The sequence below is a fragment of the Lissotriton vulgaris genome, unplaced genomic scaffold (assembly GCF_964263255.1).
Source record: "Lissotriton vulgaris unplaced genomic scaffold, aLisVul1.2 SCAFFOLD_2729, whole genome shotgun sequence".
NCBI lineage: Eukaryota > Metazoa > Chordata > Amphibia > Caudata > Salamandridae > Lissotriton > Lissotriton vulgaris.
In genome coordinates, this window is record NW_028247236.1 from 277,763 (window position 1) to 301,633 (window position 23,871).

A 23,871-nucleotide genomic window follows, 5' to 3' on the forward strand; every position below is an offset into this window, starting at 1 on the left:
CGCACATAGACGAGGCTTTGCAGGCCATTAAAAAGGACACTGACACTGCTCGCTCATCGGGGACTTTACAGTTTCGGAAGCAGCCATTTCGGGGTGCTCGCGGATGCGGCACTTCCTCAACTTTTCGTGGAGGAAACTCTCAATACCGCTCCTACCAACAAGGTAACCAACGTTACTCTTCCAACCAGCAGCAGTCCTCCCGACAGCAGTCGCCAAAATCCTACAGGGGTAAATCCTCGTATAGAGGATCCACTCCCAAACGTCAATGACTTTTGTACTCCCCCAAGCGTTGGAGGTCGAATCTGTTCTTTTCTCAGTGGTCCTCCATCCCCTTGGACTGCTGAGTTCTGGACATTGTCAAAAAGGGCCATGCTCTAGAATTCATCAAGATTCCTCCTCCCACTGCACCATCTGGCCCGCCTCCTCCCCACCTCAAGGAGCTTTTCCATCAAGTTTGTCTTCTAATTCAGAATGGTGCCGTCAAAGTGGTTCCCAAATCTCAGAGGAAAGGGTTTCGATTCCCATTTTTTCCTAATACTCAAGATGACTGGAGACTGGCAACTAATTCTGGATTTGCGAGCGCTCAACCGGTACCTCAAGAGCCAAACCTTCCGCATGCTTACACTGGTAGAGATCCTGCGTCTTCTCTCCATGGGCGACTTCATGACCACCATCGACCTACAGGATGCCTACTTCCATGTTCCAATTCTTCAAAAGCATCGGAAGTACTTGCGCTTCCAGGTGGGACGGAGAGACTTCAGTTCAAGGTGTTGCCTTTCGGCCTCCGATACGCCCCTTCTGTCTTCACGAAAGTATTGGCTCCAGTAATGGCTTGCCTGCGTCTCCGAGGCGTCCACATTTTTCTATATCTGGACGACTGCCTCCTCAAGTCAGTCTCGCAAACAGCTGTTCCAACACACCCGTCTTTGTCAGGACGTGTTTCGATCTCTCGGCCTAACCATCAATGTCAAAGTCTCAGTTCGAAGCGGCTCAAAGCAGGAACTTTCTGGGAGCAACATTAAACACAGTGCTTTCAAAGGCATTCGTGTCCCAAGAGCGTCAACAAAAGATCCTTCGCTTGGTGTCTCTGATTCGGGCAAGACTGTCCGTTTCTGTCCGGATCTTAAAGTGGTTTCTGGGGATGGTTGTCTTGTATTGCACTGATCCCAAATTGCAGACTTCGGACTCGCCCCATTCAGGAGGACTTGGACGTACAGTGGCGTCAGGTCTCCGGTTCTTTCAACGACCTCATGAGTGTCACTGATTGCATGAGATCCGCTCTCCAATGGTAGGCGCAACCATCCAACCTTGCGACAGGAACTTCTTTCCTCTCTACCACTCCTGAACTCACGCTCACAACAGACGCCTCATTAGAAGGCTGGGGTGCTCACCTTCAAGGCCTTTCCATCTAAGGCAAATGGTCTCCGCTTCATCGTTCCTGGCACATCAACAGGCTGGAGCTGATGGCAATTTTTCTGGTGCTCAAGTCCTTCCTTTCTGTGATTCATGGGGAATCAGTGCTCATTCAGACAGACAATACCACCAGTATGCACTATGTCAACGAGCAGGGCGGAACCAGGTCTCCCCTCTTGTCTCGGCTGGCTGAGTCGATCTGGGATTGGGCAATCCGTCATCAAGTTTCCCTGACAGCTGTGCATCTGCCGGGCGTCTCCAACATCCTAGCAGATTCGCTCAGCAGGTCCACGTCATCAACTGACTCTCGACCTAGTTTTTCAACGATGGGGTCGTCCGTCTCTGGATCTCTTTCAACACAGGAGAACCGGAAATGCCGATCTTACGCAAGTTGGCATCCCCACCATGGGTCGTGCGGGAATGCCCTTTTGATGAATTGGTGCGATCTGTTCACCTACGCTTTTCCTCCGATCCCGTTGGTGCCTCTTGTGCTGTGGAAGATGCGGGGGCAGCCCTGCCACATTCTCCTGATCGCTCCCAGATGGCCCCGTTAGGCGTGGTTCTCTGAGTTACTCCTTCTGTCCCAGTGCGAGCCCATCCTCCTTCCTCTTCGACCGGACCTCCTGACGATGGATAAATGTAAATTTATTTGAGCTTGTAAAGCGCACTGCTACCCGTAGGTTTCCTGGCGCTGTATAACGCTGGGGAACCCGCCCTGACTTTCCCTGTGAGATGGTCCCTATTGGGCACCCCCAAGGTGAAGCCTGGCATCCCGGGCATTGATGGGGCCGTTTGTGGAGATTAAGCAAGCTATTGCCCAGAGTTGCTGAGTGGGAGCCATGGTTAGAATAATACCGAAGGCGATATTTATCGAGCCCGCTGACATTTGCCCAACACCCTGCCGCGTCGGGAATTGAACCCTGGTCCCGGGCCGACCTCTGCTTCTGGTACTGCCGCTTCTAACCAGTGAGCCACACTACTCCACCATTTGACAAGGGTCAAATTTGCCATCCGAACCCCTCCTCTCTACAATTGTCGGCCTGGAGCCTGAGCACTTTCAATTTGCGCATTTCAATATCTCGCCGGAATGCCGAGACATTCTCGCACAGGCCAGAGCTCCGTCTACCATTAAGACTTGCAAGCTCAAATAGAAGAGGTTCTGCCATTGGTGCGTGGCTACTAATATCCATCCTATCCATTCCATTCCGGAGCAGCTACCTCCGTTCTTTCTGGGCCTGGCTCAATCCGTGCTTTCCAATGCTACTTTGAGAGTTTTCTTGGCGACAATCTCTCGTTTCCGGCAGGTTGGCTCCTCCTCTCTGCTCTTCCAGAGTTATTCGTCAGTTTTTCAAAGGACTGTTCCGGATGTTCCCACCTCTTCGGCGTCCTCCTCCCACTTGGCATCTCAATGTCGACTTAGCCCAACTAATGAAGGCGCCATATGAGCCTATCCATAGGGCGGGCTTAAAGTTTCTGACCTGGAAGGTAGCCCTTCTCCTTGATCTGACATCTCGTCGCGTGAGTGATCTTCACGCTTTCACTGTTAAACTTCCTTTTCTTCAATTGGAACCGGACTGTGTGGTGCTTCGCACCAACCCAACTTTCCTGCCGAAGGTGCCTACGTATTTCAATCTAAACGAGCCTGTTTTCTTAAAGACTTTCTTTGCCGATCCTCAATCTCCGGCAGAGCAACGATTGCACTCTTTGGACATCAAACGATGCCTTAAATTTTACATCAATCAATCAATCATATGAGGGAGGAGGAAGTTCTGATCCATTCAGTTTCCTTTACTTTAATCTCAATTAATCATAGGGGGAAGGATCACTTGTCCTGCACAACCAGGGTATGCAGGAGGTATGTGGGGTGTCTCAGGTAAAAAACCCTCATGCACGTGATGGGAAGATCGTGGTAGTGGTATATGTTGATTCTCCACTCTTCATTCACGTGTGTGCATAATCATCGGGTCAGTATGGTTATGCAGCCTCCACCTGGAGGTTCTTACCCATGGTTAAAACAGTAGTGATCAAGTGATGTGGACAGTGTTCAAATTCGTTAAAATACCCGGACAGCCAGATGCTTCGCTTTATTGGGTCTGGATTCGGGTAGCCCGTCAAAGGGTATTTAAAATCGTGCGTTCCGCGAATGTATTAGGGATTCTAACACACTCAAAGTTAGTGATTAAAAATGGCCAACATGTTTCAGCCCAAATTACCTAGATAGGTCTTGTGGGCTTTCTTCAGGACCGAGAGTGAAAGGTGAAAACGTGGATGTTTATAACAAAAAAATGCCTTATTATAAACAGTGTAAGAAAAGGAAAAATTCAACCTGAAAGAGACACGTTAGTGATAGATTCCTTACTTTAGAATATCCCCACGCGTCAGACTGGATCCGGAAAGTTTTGCTAGCAGTACCCCTGCGCGTCAGTAGGTGGTGTTGTGCAGCTCTGCGTCCGTTGTTGGCGTCATATGCGCCGAGATGAAGTCACGGAGACTACTTAGGCGCCACCCATGCGCGCTGACGTCAGTTCTTTCTTTTTCAGCTCCAGAAAGCGCAGAGCCGATAGTGCATATACCTCAGTCATTTTTTGACTATCTTTTAGAGACTTTTGTCTTGTGTTGGTTTTCTCTGGTGCAAGTAGGGATGCCTTGTTTTAAGTCCTGCGGGGCCTGCCGTAGCAATATGTCGGTGGCGGACCCTCACAACGTTTGTCTCTACTGCCTGGAGCGTGACCATGACTCCCGGTCCTGTCTGGGCTTTGGCCGAAGACCTTGAGGGAGCGCTCGAGGTCCAGGGGTCATTCTCGTGACCGCTCGCTGAGCCTTCATTACAGCTCCTCGGGATCCAAGTCTTCACCATCGAATTCGGGTAAGAGATGACACAAAAAGAAGTCGAAGAAGCATGTTTGCTCTCAGACGTCCCCCCATCGGTCCCCGGATGCGGACGAGGGGAACAGGGGCTCCGCCCCTGCGGCTTCTTCGGAGCCTGGGAGTCCGCTCCTTACCCGGATCCGTCGGTGACTCCCGCACAGCTGCAAGAATTCCTTGCTGCCATGGACTGCCTGTTTAGGCCACTGGTTCCCGCTGGTGCACTTTCGGGCCCCGCGGTCCCGTGTCAGGTTCATGCTTGTCCGTTGACTCCTCCGGCGGATCCAGCCCCGGCGTCTCAGGATCCAGCGCCGCTGGCTCAGGCCACGGCACCAAGAGGTCCCAAACTGCCGGCTCCAGCCCCAGCGCCGCCCTCGGCTCCGCCGGCGGTGCCACAGTGTATATCGCTGGTTCCGGGATCCGCCGGCGGTGCCACAGTGGATACCGCTGGTTCCGCCTCTGCCCCGGTTCCCGGAGGGTTTTGTCCCCGCCTGGGATCCGAATTGGGATGCGGTGCCGGCTCGGCCCAGGCCTGCGCCCTTCCCGACGCAGTATCTTCCCTCCCCGATCCCTGCCCCGCCACCGAGAGTACCGGTGGCGGAGGACGATTGGAAGGGGTCGGAAGTGTGATATTTAGCAGGACTGGGTGGACGATTTGGAGGAGGCTGGCAGCCTCGACGTCGCCTCTGATCCGGGGTTTGCTTCTCCCCCGCCCACTATGGAGGCAAGCGCCTCATATATGGTGGTGCTCTGTCGGGCAGCGGAGGTCCTTAACTTCGATCTCCCCACGGTGACTTAATACTAATCTCCTCACTAAGGTGCTCCAGTCGGCGTCCACCTCATCTGAGACACTGCTGCCCTTTAACAATCCCCTCACTGAACTCTTGTTGGGCACTTGGTTGCGGCCAGCTGCGGAGGCTCCTGTGGATAAAAATGTTGCGAGGCGTCATTGCCCGGTGCAGGGTGACCCTGCCTTTCTGCCTACTCATCCCACACCGGAGAATTTAGTCATTCAAGCCCAGACTTCCCAAAGTGCTTTTCCCACGGCTCCGCCGGATGTCTCTAAGAAGTTGGAACAGTTTGGTAAGTGGTTGTTCTCATCCGCCAGCTTGGGGCTGCTGTCTGTGAACACATCGTGCCTTTTGGGCCACTATTCCCACGCGGTGTGGGATACCGTTGCTGAGGTGTTGCCTCAGTGCTCGGAGGAGGTCCAGACTGTGCTGTCTCAGGCTGTGGCTGAGGGTAAGAATGCATCTAGGTCCGCCATTTGTTGTGGCTTGGACACCGCAGACTCCCTTGGTAGGGCAATCTCAAACGACTGTGGCGCTACGTAGCCACGGCTGGTTGAGGTCCAGCGGGTTCTCCCTGGACGTCCAGCGCTCGCTTATGGACATGCCTTTTGACGGCACTCGCCTGATTGGTGATAAGGCCGACACTGCACTGGAGCGTTTTAAGGACTCTTGTACTACGGCCAAGTCCTTAGGCCTTTCCACTACGCGCCCGGACAAGTCTACCTATCATTCCTTTCGTGGCCAGGGCAGAGGCACCCCTGCCCATTCGTTCAGCCAAAAGCCTCCGCCAAACCAAGCTCAGCGTGCCCGTGGGCGTGGAGGCCGCCGAGGTGGCTCCGGGGGCCGGCGTAAGAGTCAGTCCACCTCCGCCCCCGCGACGTCAATCTCAAAGCCTTCCTAGTCTGAGCTTCAGGTTGCATCCCACGTCAGAGGGTGGCAGGATTCGTCATCACCTTCTCCATTGGCGTTCTGTCAGTTCCGACAAGTGGGTGCTGCAGCTCGTCAGGAGGAGTTACTCCCGCCCCTTCGAGTCTATCCCCCGGCCATGTCACCTAGATTCCACCGCATGTCGAGGGATCACTTTGCGCTTCTGCAGCAGGAAGTTATGGCCCTCTTGGCCAAGGGGGCCATCGAGCACGTTCCTGGTCCTGAAGTAGGTTGTGGTGGTTATTCCCACTACTTTGTGGTCCCCAAGAACAAAGGGGGCTTGCGCCCCATCTTGGACCTCCGGGACGTCAATTGCTTCCTCCGGAAGGAGAAGTTCAAGATGTGGACTCTGGCTCAGGTCTTGACTGCCCTCGACCCTGGAGACTGGATGTAGCGTTGGACTTGCAGGACGCATATTTTCACTTCCCCGTCCTGCCAGCCCACTGGCGTTGCCTGCAGTTCACGGTAGGCCAGGAGCATTTTCAGTTTGCTGTGCTCCCCTTCGGCCTTAACAGGGCACCTGTGGTGTTCAAGAAAGTGATGGCGGTGGTCGCAGCTGACCTGCGCAGGTCAGGGGTGTCAGTCTTCCCCTACCTTGATGACTGGTTGTTGAAGGCGGGCTCGCCGCAGGCAGTCTATACCCACCTTCGGACTACGGCCGACCTCCTGCACTTGTCGGGGTTCTCCATCGGGGTTCTCCATCAATGTGGGGAAGTCGCACCCGAGTCCCTCTCAAAAGCTCCCCTTCATCGGAGTGGTTCTGGATTCTACGCAGTTTCGGGTTTATCCCCACCAAGCATTGAGTCCGGGACATTCAGGCTATGATTCCGATCTTTCAGCCTCTGTCCGTAGTTTCAGTCAGGATGACCCTCCGGCTCCTGGGCCTGACGGCCTCCTGCATCCTGCTGGTGCAACATGCCAGATGGCACAACGGGCTCTGCAGTGGGACCTGAAGTTCCAGTGGGCACAGCATCGGGGCAACCTGTCCGATCATGTCCAGGTCTCTGAGGGCACTGCATGACACCTGCAGTGGTGGCTAACGAATCGCGATTTGGTCAATTGCAGATCCCTCTCGCGTCCCCAACAGGAACACACAGTGGTGACAGATGCGTCCCTCTTGGGATGGGAAGGCCACTAGGGAGAGGCGGAGAACAGAGGCCTCTGGTCTCCGGCGGAGTCCCGGCTCCATATCAACCTTTTGGAGCTTCGGGAGATCCTCTGTTCGGGAAAGTGTGGTGCTGGTGTTCACGGACAACACCACCGCCATGTGGTATTGCAACAAACAGGGCGGGGTGGAGTCCTGGACTCTGCCATGAGGCTATAAGCCTCTGGACATGGCTGGAAAAGCAAGGCATTACCTTGGTGGTTCAACACCTGGCAGGTTCTCTGAACGCCAGGACTGACTAACTCAGCTGCCGGTGCATGATGGATCACGAATGACGTCTGAACTCGGACGTGGCGCGAGGTCTCTTTCTGCAGTGGGGAGAGCCTTGGTTAGATCTATTCGCCACCGAAGAGAATGCACATTGTCATCAGTTCTGCACGTTGGAATTTCCAAGGCGGCACTCGCTCGGCGACGCTTTTCGTCACGAGTGGAGTTGCGGTCTGTTGTACGCCTTTCCGCATATACCACTTCTGCGCAGTGCAGACGAAGATTCAGCGCGACCGGGCCCGAGTCATCCTTGTGGCTCTGGATCGGGCACGAAGATACTGGTATCCCGAGCTACTCAGCATGGCGATCGATCCCCCGATCCGACTGCCTCTTCGGGAGGATCTTTTGTCTCAGCAGCAGGGAACGGTTCTTCACCCACACCTGTCCAGCCTCCACCTCCATGCGTGGAGATTGAGCGGCGACAGTTGACAGCTTTCAATCTTCTTCCCGAAGTATGTGATGTCATTCTGGCAGCCAGGCGTCCCTCCACAAAAACGGCATACGTCTGCAGGTGGAACAAGTTTGTGGCATGGTGCACAGCAAAGGCTGTGGATCCCTTTTCTGCCCCTCTTTCCGATGTTCTTTTGTTCCTTCTTTCTTTGGCCCAGCAGGGCTCTGCTCTGGGCACTATAAAAGGTTATCTTTCGGCCATTTCTGCCTTTCTATGGCTTCCTGATCAGCCTTCTCTTTTTAAGTCGCTGGTTGTTAACCACTTTCTGAAAGGCATTACGCACACGTTCCTTCCAGTGCTGATCATCATGCCTCAATGGGACTTAAACCTTGTCTTGACGTTTCTGATGTGCGCTCCCTTCGAACGCCTTCATAACTGTCCTTTGCATCTTCTCACCATGAAGACTGCTTTCCTGGTTGCTATCACCTCTGCCAGAAGAGTGAGTGAGCTCCTGGCTCTTTTTCTAAACCTCCTTTCCTTTCTATTCATCCAGACAAGGTGGTTCTGAGGACCCGTCCTTCTTTCTTGCCAAAAGTTGTCACGCCCTTCCACATCGGTCAGACCATCACTTTGCCCACCTTCTTTCCGCCTCCTTCCAGAGAGGAAGAGAGGCTTCACCGCCTGGACCCAAAACGTATGCTCTCCTTTCTGTGCCGCACACAACTGTTCCGGGTGGATGACCAGCTCTTTGTTGGCTATGTGGGCGCCAAAAAAGGTCTGGCCGTGCACAAACGGACCATCTCTTGGTGGGTCATTCTCTGCAACAAGGCCTGTTACTCGTTGGCCAAGAAGGAGCCTCCTGTGGGACTGTGTGCCCGTTCCACCAGGGCAAATGCAGCCACTACTGCCTTGGGACGGGACATTCCCTTGCAGGACATTTGTCAGGCAGCTACATGGGCTTCGCTGCACACGTTTACCAAGCATTACTGCCTTGACAGTCGAGTCCGGAGAAACCGCTTCTTTGGCGGTTCTGTTCTCTGGGACTTTCTGGTGTATTCTTATTCGCAGACCCACCACTGGGGTTGGTATTGCTGGGGTATCTATTCTAAGGCAAGGAATCTATCACCAAAGTGTCTCTTTCAGATCTACAAGTTACTACTTGTGTAATGATATATCTGTAAGAGACATTAGTTAGTGATAGATTCCTAACCGCCCCACTCATCCTCCCCGTTTTGTGAACTGATTACTAGGGTTAAGGACATCCCTTTCAGGGCCCTAGTTTCATGGCACAAGTAGTCTGTTTCTTGCATGGCTCTGCGTTCCTGGCGCGGAAAGTTGTGCACAAGAACTGACGTCAGCGCTCATGGGTGGCGCATAAGTAGTCTCCGTGATGTCATCTCGGCACATGTGACGGACGCAGAGTCACACGACGCCACCTACTGACGCGCAGGGGTACTGCTAGCAAAACTTTCCGGATCCAGTCTGACGCCTGGGGATATTCTAAGGTAAGGAATCCATCACTAACTAATGTCTCTTACAGATATATTGTTACGCAAGTAGTAACTTGTGCGTTTGTGACAATTGCTGGGGAAGAACCTTTGATGCACGCCGAAGTATTACCCCTGGTCCACGGCGCTCCTGTATCCTTGGTGATCACTGCCCTGCGGCGGTACTCCTCTGAAGTGTGCTCCTTTGTGGTTCCATCTGCGATCTACAGAATCCTGCCGAGAGCGAGGGAAAGGACATCGACACAGGAGCTCCAGTGTTTTCCGGACGGCAGTCGGGACGCGAAGGATACATTGTATTCAACACATTGAAATTGAACAAGTAAGGATGGCAGGGCGGGGAGTGGAAGCAAGTAAAATTAAAAGCATGCAACTGACAGGTCCACTGTGGAATTAACTTCTGCAGCCTAACCTTGCAGCAGTTGAAAACCGCCAGAAACGCCTCGACACTCGTGGAGCAAAAAATAGGGAACAGAGCGAAAAAATTAACTCTTCAGAAAAGATCGAATGGACAGCTAAACAGAAAAAAATACAAACAAAAAACATTAAAGGCGCAGATATTGTCAGTCTACCCAAAATGCTCAGGGTGGGCAACCTCTGATCTCTAATATATTTTCCCTGATTGATGGGAAAATGCATAACGTGATGGTGGGTGAAGTGGCTGAATTAGAGGGTCCAATTGACCAGACAGGACTTATGGAAGCCGTGCCGCCTTTTAAAAATGCAGTGGAGATTAAAACACTAATATTTAATCAAGTCCAGCTAGCAGTCTTGGGAAGGCTCAGGAAGATATTGGCTCTAAACCTCCAATTGCTTGCCCCATAGATGACTTACAAAATCTCAATAACATTGCAGCTGAGAAAAGCGAAATAATAAATAAGGATATGGTGACTCTTAGTGGAACTGGCAAGGGAAAAAAAACCTGCTCTCCCGCCTATAACGCCTGATAACATAGACAAATTGTATTCATATACGGATGAATCAGAAATTTCGGATGAAAGTGAATCCGTCAATAGTGAAGGAGGAAGTCAGAACTAGGACAACAGCACAGATTTAGAGCTATCCATGAAAGTTTCTGCACAAAAGAAAATTCTGAGGCAGAAATCCAGTCGACATAAGAAAGGTGAGACCCCCGATCAGGGTAGCACGATGGATCTCAGATGGGACTACCTCATCAGTTATCAGCTCTGACAGAACCAACGGTGTGCTCAAGAGAACTATACACCCTCAGGGAGCATAGCCGATGGAGCAGTTGATCCCAAAAGAAAACCTACATTCGCAGATGTGCTACAATCTATTAAGAACTTTCAAGAGAAGGTCAAGATAAATAGCCGAAGGTCGTGGCTTGCAATGCAGAAGCTTCAAGGCACCATATGGAAAATGGACAAGGCATGCGTTGAAATTGTGGATAGAATGGCCTCAGTAGAAATACGTACGGAAAATTTTGAGAAAGATAGTATCACTTTGAAAACGCAAGGAGAGGAACATGATGGTATAGTTAAAGACATTATGCTCAAAGTCGAGGAGAAAGAGAACCGATTACTTCGTAATAATTTACGCGTTCCTGGTATTCCGGAGGGAGTGGAGGGGAATGACCCTAACACTTTTATGATCGCACTCTTTATGGGAGCTTTCCCGGATTTACACTCTTGGGATTGGGAAAAGGAAATGCATAGAGTTCCTAGTTTCCCACTAACACCATCTAAACCACCAACCTCCTCCTCACAATACCCATGAGCTATGCTATTCTATTTTGGCAATTTTCTCCTGCGGCACCTCCTCTATGATCTCGCAAAGCCCGCAAACAAGAAAGAATTTAATGGCATTTCCTTCTTTACCCGGCCTGATTTCGCTCATGCCACAGTGAAGCGCAGACGGAGGCTAAGACCGCTTTTTGCGCCATTCCAACAACTAGGTTCAACAGTTTATCTCCAGATTTTTGTGCCATTCCAACAACTAGGTTCAACAGTTTATCTCCAGAAACCTGCCCGCCTAAAGGTCATATTTAAGGGATCCACACGTAGTTTTGCATCAGAAATCCAGGCCCAAGCGCATCTGCTAGAGAATACAGTCCACAAATAAGATAAAGTTTGTGACTTAAGACTAAGAATTTCTGATTATAACCGTGTTGAAGCTGATACTGGCTATACTTTCCGATTCAATTTTTCAATTTTTTTTTCTTCTCTCAAAAGATATATAACCAAATTGTTTTGGACAGGAGGGGGGGGCTTTGTTTTTTTATTAATGATGAGAGATTCCCTGTCTTTTGGAATATAAACAAAAATAAGGATTATTACTGTAAATTAAACAGGGTGGTACTTTAAAGCTATATTTAAGGTAGAGGTATTGGACCGGGGAGGGTCACGCGGTCACGACTGCTCAGATGCCCTCATCCTGGCTCAGCATGCGCCAGGTAACCTCCGTGGTAGGTTGTGGGAGGGGGTGGGTTCTGAGGGCAGGTTGTCTAGGGTTAAGGGGGGGGGAAGGGGTTTGGCACTTTGGGATCTAGTTTTGGGATGTTTGTTTTTTCTTATTGAGGGTGAAAATACCATCATTATTGAGTAAACTGCGTATAGCAACAATTAATATTTGTGGCCTTAACAATATTAAAAAACTGCGGAATACTGTGGTGGGGCTATGATTGCTAAAAGCTGATGTTATCTGCATGCAGGAAACTCATATCGAAAGAGCACAGATACACTTGTTGGAAACACTTGGATTTACACTGGTTGGGGCCACGACTCAAAATTCAAAGACACGGGGGTAGCAATCTTTTTTTTTTTTTTTTATTTCAAAGTATTTTATTATTGATTTTTTTAAAGCAAAGACATTAGCATTTCTGTTACAAGGTTAGCCATTCGTAGTTTGTACAACAGTGTTTACAGGTACTTCGAAATATATGCTTAGCTAACCCCACCTGGCGTGATTTAGTGAAAAAAAGAAAAAGGTGATAGGGAGAAAAAGGGGTGAAGGGAGGACACAAGAAAGGTTCCGTGTTGTGAGCCTTCTAAACGCTTGAGAAACCGCCACACCGCTGTCTTGCTTGAGGTTAGATTGGGAAACCAGACAGTCCACCTACCGACCCGTAGGGTCATATTAATTGCTTGGACTGTCTACTTACCTTCATAAAGGCTATTAAGACCTTCCTCTTTCCGTTAGCCTAACCTCTCTTTTGTTCTGGTTTCCCCTTCTGTCTGTGGCCTTATGCGTCCCTTGCCTGTAGCTGTAAGCGCCGGGACGCCCCTTCGCTGGGGCAGCTGCGCGCTATATAAGTTCTTTTAACATAACATAACATATTTTACTCGAACAATAGCTGATCAGAATGAGAGGTGGGTAATCACAGAATGTTGTAGGGATAATGGGGATCCAATTAGAATTTGCACTATTTATGGAAGTACTTTTGATGATCCAGCCGTATTTGGTTATATAAATAATGAATTGGCTACCTGCCCGCTACCCATAATTATTTGTGGGGACTTCAAAATAAATCTGCTTACCTGTTAAAATATAGCCCTTGATAATCATTGAGTCTATAATGGTCGGTAACCTAAGGATTTTAGAGCTTTAAGGACACTATGTCGCAGGCATGCACTTTCTGATAAATGGGAAGAACCCCATGGACCTGGATTTTACATTTTTTTTCTTTTCCATATAATAAACATGCAAGATTAGATTTTATTTTAGCATCACATACTATTCTTCATGCGTGTTCAATCGAGAAAGCTCTGCGAATATTGGCCGATCACAATCCTTTAATAGTAGAACTTAAGGGGTTAGGGTCTAGAAATATGCATAAGTCTAATTGGAGCTTTGAACGATCGTTACTTTTGAATGAGGAATACTGTGACCATATGAGGAAGTGGATACCCCAATTATTTTAGGAGAATATAGGGTGTGCTGGGGTGGATATAGTTTGGGACACAATGAAAGCAGGAATACGGGGAGAAACCCTTAGCTTTTCGCTAAGTATCCATAATGAAAAGCGACGTCTGCTTAAGGAAATGCAAGGTAGCTTGGCTGCCGCAGACAAAGATCTGACTGTAGCACTCCAGGAGGGTGGAGATGCTTTGGAAGCACATATAAAAGTGATTGTAGCCAAGTCGACAATTCTTGAAATAGCCAAGAGAGCTGCAGATAGATTGGCTGTGTGGCTTGAGAAGGCATATGAGTGTAGTGAGCAAGTCGGGCACTACCTTGCAACTAGAGCTAGACAAATAACACGGAATACAATAGCTGGGATTAATGATCCTGTAAGAGGGAGAACTATAGACCCAGAGGGCATTTGTAAGGTGTTCTATTCTATTCATACTACCAAACTCTATATCATGAGGATATTTCTGATCACCCAGGAGATGTTACTTTATATCTTAATCAAGCTTCAGTGGTTCAATTTTCCCAAGAGGATCAACAGCAACTTGAGGAACTCCCCCAGTGGGTGGACATTTTGTTCTGTATTAATAGTCTTCCGAGTGGTAAAGCCACAGGTTTTGATAATATACCTTTGGAGTTTTATTTAAAAAAATGGTCCCACAGCTGAAAGATTGGATGCTACAATTAATTTTACATGTATATAAAGGGGTAAAACCACTGCAGTCCTGGACACTGGCCAAAATTATTGTTTTTCTCAAAAAACATAAATCACCACTGGAACCTGACTCTTATCGCCCCATTACTCTGATTAAAGCGTACAGTAAGATTTACTCTAAAATTCTTGCAACTCGCTTAGCCGCTGTTATCCACAAGGTTGTTTCACCCGGACAACATGGTTTTATACTAGGTTGTGGCACGAATGTTCATATCAGAAGAGTTAACCTCTCTGGAGAGCCAACAGCACTTACATTGCTGGATACTGAAAAAACCTTTGACAGGGTCTTCTGTTTTTTTTTTTCATGGGAGACCCTGTCAAGGGTCGGAGTAGGTAAAGGGTTTATACGGCCCTCACAATGCTTTATTTCCATCCAAGTGCAAGAATCTTTGTAAATGGTGTTCTTACAGACTCATTTGAAATAAATTTGAAATAACTAGAGGTACCCGACAGGGTTGCCCGAGCTCTCCGCTGTTTGCTCTACATATTGACCCCTTTTTACGGCAACTTGAAAGTAACAGGAGCATTAGACCTATAGAATCCCAAGGTGGGAAAACTGAAACTTTGGCTTACGCGGACGACTTGGCTATAATTACCCCTGATCCTGAAACAGCTATGGTTTAGATTGGGCAACTCTCGGGGATTTCTGTTAATAATACTAATACCCAAATTGTTCGTAATAATATCAGCATGGCTAAGAATACTAGACAGGTAGAGAAGGCAATATATCTTGGAGTTGATATTCTGGCTAATGTTGACAAAATTGTTGATGGTAATATTGATCCTCTGATCTCTAAAAACAAAACTGAATTAATGAGATTACATAACCTACACCTGGAAATTATTGGTAGATGCAACATAATTAAAATGCTTTTTTTCCCTACAATTTTGTATTTTTAGTAAGGGCAATTCCCTTAGAATTTTCTACTATTTGTTTGAAAAAATTGGAGAGCTATTTTCTCGTTTCATCTGGGCATATGAGAAGCCTAGAAGAGCATATACATTTTTTATCTTTGCCAAGAGAAAGGGGAGGTTTGGCTTTACCAAATATAAGACTATACTTTTGGGCCACCACTTTATTATTTTATTTAACCCTTATATCTGAAAAACCATGCATAATGGAGGAAATACAAACACCTATTGAACTTATAATGGGCAAAGACGCATGGGGGTACCTTTAGAGATTTTTGAATGATAGCCATTACAAGAAGGTACGTTTTAATTCATTAATAGGCGGGCATAGAATCATGAGACTAGTTCGGAAATTGCTAAGGCTGGTCCGACTGAAATATTATACACCGATGGGTAATAATCCTAATTTGCTAGAAACTTTTAAAGATCCTATTATCACAAGATGGTGTGATGTCGGCTTGTGCAAGGTTGGTGAATTCTAATCTTTAACCGCTATAGTCAGCTGTGACAACTTTAAGGAGACGTATAATTTAGATCAGAGAGATTTCTATAAATATCTCCAAATTCGGGATTTTCTAAGCAAAAAAATTGTAATAATTGTACATATGATTGTATAATTATGCACTAGTGAAAAACAGATAAAAAATATAACTGAATTAAAAAGGCTGAATGGGGTGGTAAGAGCTTTTCCCATCAACCCGCTAAGCTGTGAAACTCCTTCCCTCACAGCTGAGATTGCAACCCAACAGGACTATCTTCAGGAAACGGGTTAAGACCTGGCTGTTTCCTAAGTGCTTTTAAATAAATAAGTATCTGGATTAGTATGAACCTATCTTAGCGCCAAGACGCCGCGGTGTTCGAGCACTCTATAAATGTATCAGTCGGTCAGTCAGGTAAGACTATTGCGATCTTCGTTCTAGAAGTGCAAATCATCAGCATAATTCCTATCACCAATGAACAATATTAAGTCAATTGCTACCTTCATTCTTAGATCCCCCCCTATGTTTTTGTTCACTGCCACCCTGTAGCAGTTACCTACTGGTCTTGTGGATGCAAACAGAATTGCAATTCATGCAAACTCAAATACTTCATCATTCTACAGTTGAGCTGAGGTTCTGCTGGATCGTGTCCTTTTATTATTGCCGACCTGCAGGATCGAATGCCCCTGACGTTAAAACTCTTTTTTAACAATGGTACACATTTTTTTAAAAATGTTTGATTTAAACTGGCATATATAGATTAAATTAATAAAATCCTCCTTTGCGAAGCCACATAGTCTATAAGATATATGACCACTATATTTCCAGGAAGGCTGGTCGGGGATGGTAATGTACCAAAGCAGATTGCCATTCGTTTTCTCTTTATGTGCGCCGAGAATATCCCTTTTAAGTATGAAGCCTGTTCCAATTTGTCATACGTTTGTAGAACCATTCAGGTGCGCACACAACTGGTTAATCTGGTTTTTGTCATCTAAATAGGAATACATTTTGACTGCTTTTTTTACGACTTGCCTAAATACTTGGAAGGACCGATTCTTGTTCCAGAGCTCTGCTGTTGCAGTTGCTTTTATTGATGAATGCTATAATCAGTATTGCACATGACATAGTTGTTAATGAGAAGTTTGGTGGCATATTGAGTACTGAAGCACTGTGATTATTGCAGTAATATGAAGGATGCTAGCTGCATGCTGGAACCTAAGAGCACACCAAGGTTTCATGAGGTGGGGTATTGGAACAGGATATCAGTGGGGGTGGGAGGAAGGTGTGTGTGTGTGTGTGTGTGTGTGTGTGTGTGTGTTCTTTCACGTAACTCCGGTGCTTAATGTTTAAAACAAAAATCTGTTTGGGGACAGATCTTTGCAGATTAGTAGCTATTTTGGACTTGAAGCTTCTCAGTTTTCTGTCCTTTCACAAAGTCCTCTGAGGAACTAAGTAAAAGGGCAGACTTATCTAGGCATTCTTGACTGCGGATGCTAAGAAAGTCATAGATTTCAGAGAATCCTTTAGAAGAAGCACCCCAACGGATTAATACTGTCCCTAGACCACCATGATATTTGAATTGCAACACCTTTTTGTTGAAGCCCCACAAAACTGTTTGGGTTGGGGTGGCACCCTAGCCTCCAAAGGAGCTAGTACACTTTGTGTGTGTGTGTGTGTGTGTGTGTATATATATCGCCACTTTGAGAGCACCCGTAATAAAGACATCAATTGCCTCTAATACTATGTAGTGGCTTCTGTCCCCAAGCCTAGAAGAGGAGGCAATCTGGAGCTCAAACTAAGGCGGCTAGAGTCTAGTTTGATCCACGAATATGACAGCAAATGGCCCAACGGGCTAAATAATACCGAGGATCTACGCCACTTTCTTTAAAAACTCGCTTTATTATCAAATGCCGAGATAAGAAAATTTGTTATCCTAAACAGCATCTTATTGGCTCCCTAGATATGTCAGGTTCCCTGTGATCTAGGGAGTTGACCTATTCTGAGGCACTGTACCTATAAAATATCATGTTCGTATCTACTGATGTAAGTGGCTGGTCAAGTTCCTTGTCAGCCACTTCTATGCTTATTTCACCACGTTCTACTTCTTCTCTATATATAGTATTCACTTTTATACTTATATATTCATGAATTTTAGATGTGAGATTTTTTAGCACTTATTTTACACAGGGTGTTTTTTATCCAATCTTTTTACATGATGATGTATTTATACTGGTATTAAATGTTTTTATGCATGCTTTTAATATGACATATAGGAAGATATTTATTCTCCTGTAACGTCAAAATCAGCATTTATGCATTATATACACAGGTCAATATCATCATGCACTCACAGCACTTTTTCCTCTTCCCTCTAACTGTATTGTTGCACAGAATACAAGCTACTCCATGAATTGCAGACTGTGATTCAATGAAAATTTGTTATTTGCACTTTCACTTTTTCCCGCTTCCCCGTTGTTTAGAGGTCGCTAATTTGCACATAATACAATATTTGCACAGGGATTTATCCCAAAATAACTAAATAAGAAACTTTACAAATGTAAATGTTTTTCTTAATAGAAATGTCTATTTATTATTTTAAGGTATTCTTGTGATGTTAATGTAACTCATGCAATACATGTATTGTAGCTGGTTATCTATATTGTAGAGTCTTTTCTCTACCTCTATGCTCACATGACCTGATTGAAAATTGGCGGGGAGGCGGGCTTCACTGAAAAAGAATTCATTGAGCCATTGCATGTGAACAAGGGCTTTGCAAGCCCGTAACGCGTCTTGCCCTCGTATTTTCCAACCTTCTTGCATTAAAGATCTGTGAATCCTGATTGTGGTCCGTCTCCTGCTTGCCTCGTGGGTCCTGAGTCGTACTAGGAACAGAAGTGGCGTTCTTGGGAGTTTGCGCAGATATATATATATATATATATATATAGCTCCTTTGGAGGCTAGGGTACCACTCAAACAGTTTTGTGGGGCTTCAATCCAGCAATTCCACAGACAATCATCCGTCATTCTGAAGTAGGAATCAACTCAGTTTATTTGTAAAAAGACGAGTTACATATATATCTGGAAATACCGTGCTTCATGCCAGTAGTTTCCACCCTACTAGTTTGGTGAATAGTATCCCCTATGGGGAAGGTCTAAGGGTTTTGAGAAATTGCAGTGACCCTAAGGACAGAGAGTGTGCATTAACTGACCTCCAATTATGTTTTAAACAGAGGGGGTACAGCGATAACTGTCTTAGTACATCTTTCTGTAAAGTCAAACATAAAACTAGAGAAGAGGTCCTCTTCAAAGATACTAAGAAGAAGAAGAAGCAAGCGGAAAATGAGTGTAGGTTGATCACTAATTATAACAAGTTGCATGGATCGGTGAGGAAAATCTTGACACGACATTGGCATATTATCAAAAATGATCCAATTCTCGGTCCTTCACTCACCAATAGACCCCTTATAACTTTTCGTAAGGCAAAATCATTTAAGCAAATGCTAGTGAAAACCACATTGACTAAAGCAAAGAAAAAGACAAAAAGCAAAAAGAGTAATTGGTTGTCCAGAAAGGATGGGTTCTTAAAGTGTAATAAATGTAAAGCGTGTGGACATGGGAAGAATGTCAGTACATACCAACCAGGCCTTTCTAACGGAACTAAAAAGATCAAAGGACAATATGACTGCAAGACAGACTTTGCGATTTATGTTTTATGTTGTGAGTGCAACCTACAGTATGTAGGGAGCACGATCAAGCCCGTTCATCAACGGGTGTTACAACATCTAATGGCGATCAAAAATGCAGATAGATCCTATCCGGTCGCCCGACATTTCGAAAAGTTCCATGGAAAGAATCCAAGCAGTCTGTCCTATTTTGTTATCGATTCCGTACCCTTGAATGAAAGAGGGGGGGATAGGGTTAAAAAGCTGTGCAAACTAGAATTGTGGAACATAGTGGAACTGAATACAAAAAGCCCATACGGATTAAATATTGAAGAGGATCTGTACACACACCTATGAACCTTGATCAAACTGTAATAGGGATAAAAAAAAATTGGTATATTTAGCTTCCTGGTTAGTGTAATCCATTTCTTTTAGTTTAGAGTTTATAATTCTTGTGTTATTATTTGTTTTAATTTTGTTTAGACACTTAAATGATAGAACTGATCAGATTTGCCCACTTGGGCTAAATTTATAAACCTATTGGTTTCTGGTTTCTGAGGGTAATCCACTAAAAACTTTGGGGGTTCTCGATGCAAGTGCAATTTATCGAATACAAACCATTGATTGCAGTCTGTTTGAAGGAGGTCAATTTAAGCCCACTGGGGCTGTACCTTGTGCAATAATTGTTGAGCAATCTAGTCTCAATCAAATTCGGATTATAACAATGGGCGCGAGTATTTTTGCGCTCTCTTGTGCTTACAAATACTCCTTTAATATAAATTACAGTTTCTTGGTTTTACAATAATATTTGTATAATTGTGTTTGAAAATCAACCCCGCAATGAATATAACCTTTACATATTTTTCTTGACGGAAATAAGAACTACAGAAACCACTGTGAATCTGTTTTTCAGTTCTATGGTTTTACCTGTAACGTGATGTGTCACGTGACATCGATGCACTTTAAATGTTTGTATTTGTGCTATGAACTTTAATCGTGACCAAGCCTGCTGGGTCAGGCGAAACGCGTTGACAGCGACTAAAGAATAAAAAGAAGTTTTGTCACCACGTTGTTGTCGTCTCCTCTTCAAATCAACTGTCGAGGCTTTGAGTTCGTAATATATATATATATATATATATGTGTGTGTGTGTAACTAGTCTTTTTACAAATAAACTGATTTGATTCCTACTTAGGAATGTCGGATGATTGTCTGTGGAATTGCTGGATAATCCTATTTTATTTATATATATATATATATATATATATATATATATATATGTATGTGTGTATATATATATATATATATATATATCTCCATGTACACCTCCACCTCCCCCCAAATAAATACGGTAGTCACTTGCAACGAATGATTGTCAGAGACAGATAAAAAGCTGCACATTGTTAATCTTGCTTTTGAGGATGTCGTTTTTAGTAATTGTGAGGCAGCTGCACAGTACATAAAAAGCAATAAAATTAAATAACTAATCACAAAGCCTGATTGGTAAAGAACTTGTGATAATTTTCTCCAGAATACTATCCAAACTGTGAAGTGGTTTTCATGGGAATGGCCAACATACACTCCATCAGAAACAGCTTTCAATACCTTCGTGCTGTCTGCAACCAGATGCCTGATCCTGGAAAGTAAGTGTTCCATCTGTGATCTAAACATTGCCAATAGTATTTTATGATCTTTCCCACATATTATTTTTCTAAATGGGGGCAGTTAGCTTTCCCAACAATCTGTATCCTTGTGCTTCACATTACTCTTTGTTTCTTTGCTTCCGTTTTCCTCTTTACCTGCTCCCTACAGTCAAGCCTTCTTTCATTCAGGCACTCTCTTTACTCTCCACATTTTGACACTTCTGTGCCTATGCGGCTTACCTTGTAGGTGCTTTAATTGCACTGTTTCACCTCATGTAAAGCACTCTGTTACCTCCGGGTCTAGCCAGCACTATATGAAACTCGTCAAATATTAAGTATTAAAGTAGTTTGCCTTCTTTCTTCCTTAAAGACATTAAGGCTTAATTCAATATCAAAAGATCTTAGTCTGTTTCATTCCCCAGTAGCATTTGTCTTACACTTCACACTTCTTCTAAGAACCATGTATCTTTCTACATCCCTCTGTAATTACCATGTTGCTTATGCATCAATTGTCTTAGCACCTCCCACTTCACATGCGCTTCTGTATCAGACTGCATTCATTTTCCAAAATACGTTTGCCTCATTGTGTCATTTGCTCAGTTACCTGTGTCTCTTTCTTCCAAGTTTGCCTAGTATGCATTTTTCTTTATAAATTAATGTCCTGGTATGCATTCTTCTTTGCCTGAGCTTAAAGTATTTGTACATGTGATTTAGGTATTTATAGGCTGCTTACTATGATGCTCATTTTTTTCATGCTCCTCAGTCTATATTTTTTCTACTTTCCCTAGTTGGCTTTCAGCATTGGAAAGTACAAAGTGGTTGCAACACCTCTCCATCATGTTAAAGGCTGCAACCCTGGTGTCTAACGCTGTGGATCGTGAGGGACGTCCTGTTTTGGTTCACTGCTCCGATGGATGGGACAGAACACCTCAAATTGTCTCTCTGGCAAAGCTTCTTGTGGATCCCTATTATCGAACGCTGGAGGTACAGTGCCTTTGCCGGTTCTCTGTCTCCCTTCAGAAAAGGAGGAAACCCTACAACTAGCAGTTATAAATAAGACAAAGGTCCACTGGATGAGTCTCATCTCCTGCTTCCTATAAATAATTGGGGGCTCATACAGTGGGCATTTAAAAGGTTTGCTCTCTTTTGTTAGGATCTGTCTAGTAGAGTAACTGAATCTGAAATGGGTCTATCCTTTGTTAATGGTATGTTCGAGGCATGTGGGCTGCTGAATTCATATCTTAGCATAGATCGCCGCCTAGGGTTGGGTCCGGATGTTTGCACCTTGTTGTCTTGGAAGAGTCTTCGAAGTATCAAAAGATAGGTGACTCCTCCCCTGGACTACAATGCGCATGGGCATCTTCTCCATCTTCAGATTGTTTTTCTCCGTTATTGGGTTTGGATGCACTTTGACAACTCCAACTTCGGGACCGAAGTTTTCCTAATTTCTAAGGCCAAAAAACTCATAATTTTGACTGTATTGTTTCCGCTCGGTATCCCTCGACTCGACAACTCTTTCCATCCATCTCTGGTAGTCGACGCTGGCCGTTGGGCCTTTTTGACGCCACGTGGGCCTCCCGCCGATGGAAAGGGCCCCGTTCAAAAGATGCCCACCATGTCGATCAAAGTTTGCACATAGCGATAAGCATACAGACTGCAACAAGTCCCTGTCTCCGGAGCACAACGAGGAAGACTGTCCAGCTTGTGCTCAGTTCCGGTCGTAGAAAACTATCCGGAACCGAAGAGCAGCTCAACAAGAGATGCAGCGGACAGGCACCTGAACCGGAAAACATTTTCGACGACGAACATAAACTTCCAGAGGCAGCTGACTCCGACATAGAGCTAGTCACAGTAGAAGACCAGTCGGACTCCGATGATGACATCCCACCGTGAGCACTAAAGCCCCAACCCTGCCTCCACCTCCAGACAAGGCTCCTGTCAAAGCATCCCCAGGAGGCCTTAGCCTCGACCGAAACACTGCTTCAGAAGCCCCCCCTTCCGGCTCTGCTCCGAAGACCATTCGCAAGCCTTCCGGTACTCCGGGACCAAGCAAGACTCTTCCCAAAAATGGCCTCGACTCAAGAATGGCGGCACAGCCGAAAGCGGGCCCGACACTTAAAAAGTCGTCGATACGAAAAACTCCGGCCAACCAAAAAAGGTAATCGATCCGAAAAGGACTGTCGACCAGAAAAAGGGCGTCGATCCAAAAAAGACCGTCGACCCAAAAAGGGCAGTTGAATCGGAAAAAGCTGTCGACCCGAAAAAACACATAAAGCCGAAAAAAGCTGTCGACCCGAAAAAGACCATCTAACATAAGGTTGTCGAGTCGAATAAGGCAGTCGAGCTGAAAACAACCGTCGAGCCGACAAAAGACGTCGAGCCGAAAATGGGTCAAGACAAAAAGAAAAGCAAGCGACCGATCCAAAAACATCTGCGCCGAAGCCACGGACAGTGGAAGAACTTTTTCATCCTGATCCAGTGAGCCCAGACCAAAATAGACTGTATATAGAACCTGATACAGGACATATAACAGTTTACAATAAGTACAAGAGAAGACTGGAGACTGAGGCTCCTTCTCCTGTTCCTCCTAAGAAAAAGGACTTTGGGACATCCCCTTCTAGACCTTTTACACCTCCTCCTTTCACTCCTGACATGCCTTATGTTCCATATTCTCCTACACCTCCACATCATGATGAGGGAGAGAACATGGATGAAGACCCTCATCAGGATTTTATTGACCCTGATGATCCGGGAAACCAAGATCACACATGGGATCAGAATCAACCTATTGACCCATATGATACACAACCCATACCAGATCCCTCCCCATATCCCACAAAACCATCCCCTACTGACGACACGGTTGCTTTTAACCAGCTAGTTGACAGAGCAGCTCAGTATCATGATGTAAGAATGCACACTGACCCTGTAGAGGAGGATTTCCTATTTAATACCTTCCCAACATCAGAGAAGAGTATACGTATACTCCCTATGCTAAAGGGAGTACTTAAGCACGCACCAGACATCTTTAAAGACCCAGCCAGAGCGTGTGTCCTCAATCCAAGAATTGAAAAGAAATATAAACCAGCACCTACAGACCCCTCTTATATTCAGACTCAGTTACCACTAGGCTCTCTAGTTGTTTCTAATGCCAGAAAGAGGGCAAATTCTCAAACAGGTGATGCCCCCCCCCCCTCCCCCCCCTCCCTCCTGACAAGGAGTCAAAAATCTTAGAAGCCTCAGGAAAGAGAGTGGCCTCTCAGGCAGC

The 23,871-nt window shown here is 45.9% G+C and overlaps 1 protein-coding gene across 1 annotated transcript in view; it reads left to right on the forward strand.

Moving 5' to 3' along the window:
• The window catches only part of LOC147665203 (phosphatidylinositol-3,5-bisphosphate 3-phosphatase MTMR4-like), a 269,189-nt gene extending 245,522 nt beyond the window's left edge, over positions 1-23,667 (forward strand). The window contains exons 10-11 of the mRNA XM_086949677.1: positions 20,492-20,603; positions 21,392-23,667. Coding sequence (XP_086805803.1) covers positions 20,492-20,603; positions 21,392-21,647 — 368 coding nt within the window. The 3' untranslated portion in view covers positions 21,648-23,667. The remainder of the gene's footprint in view (positions 1-20,491; positions 20,604-21,391) is intronic.
• The last annotated feature ends 204 nt before the right edge of the window (positions 23,668-23,871 follow it).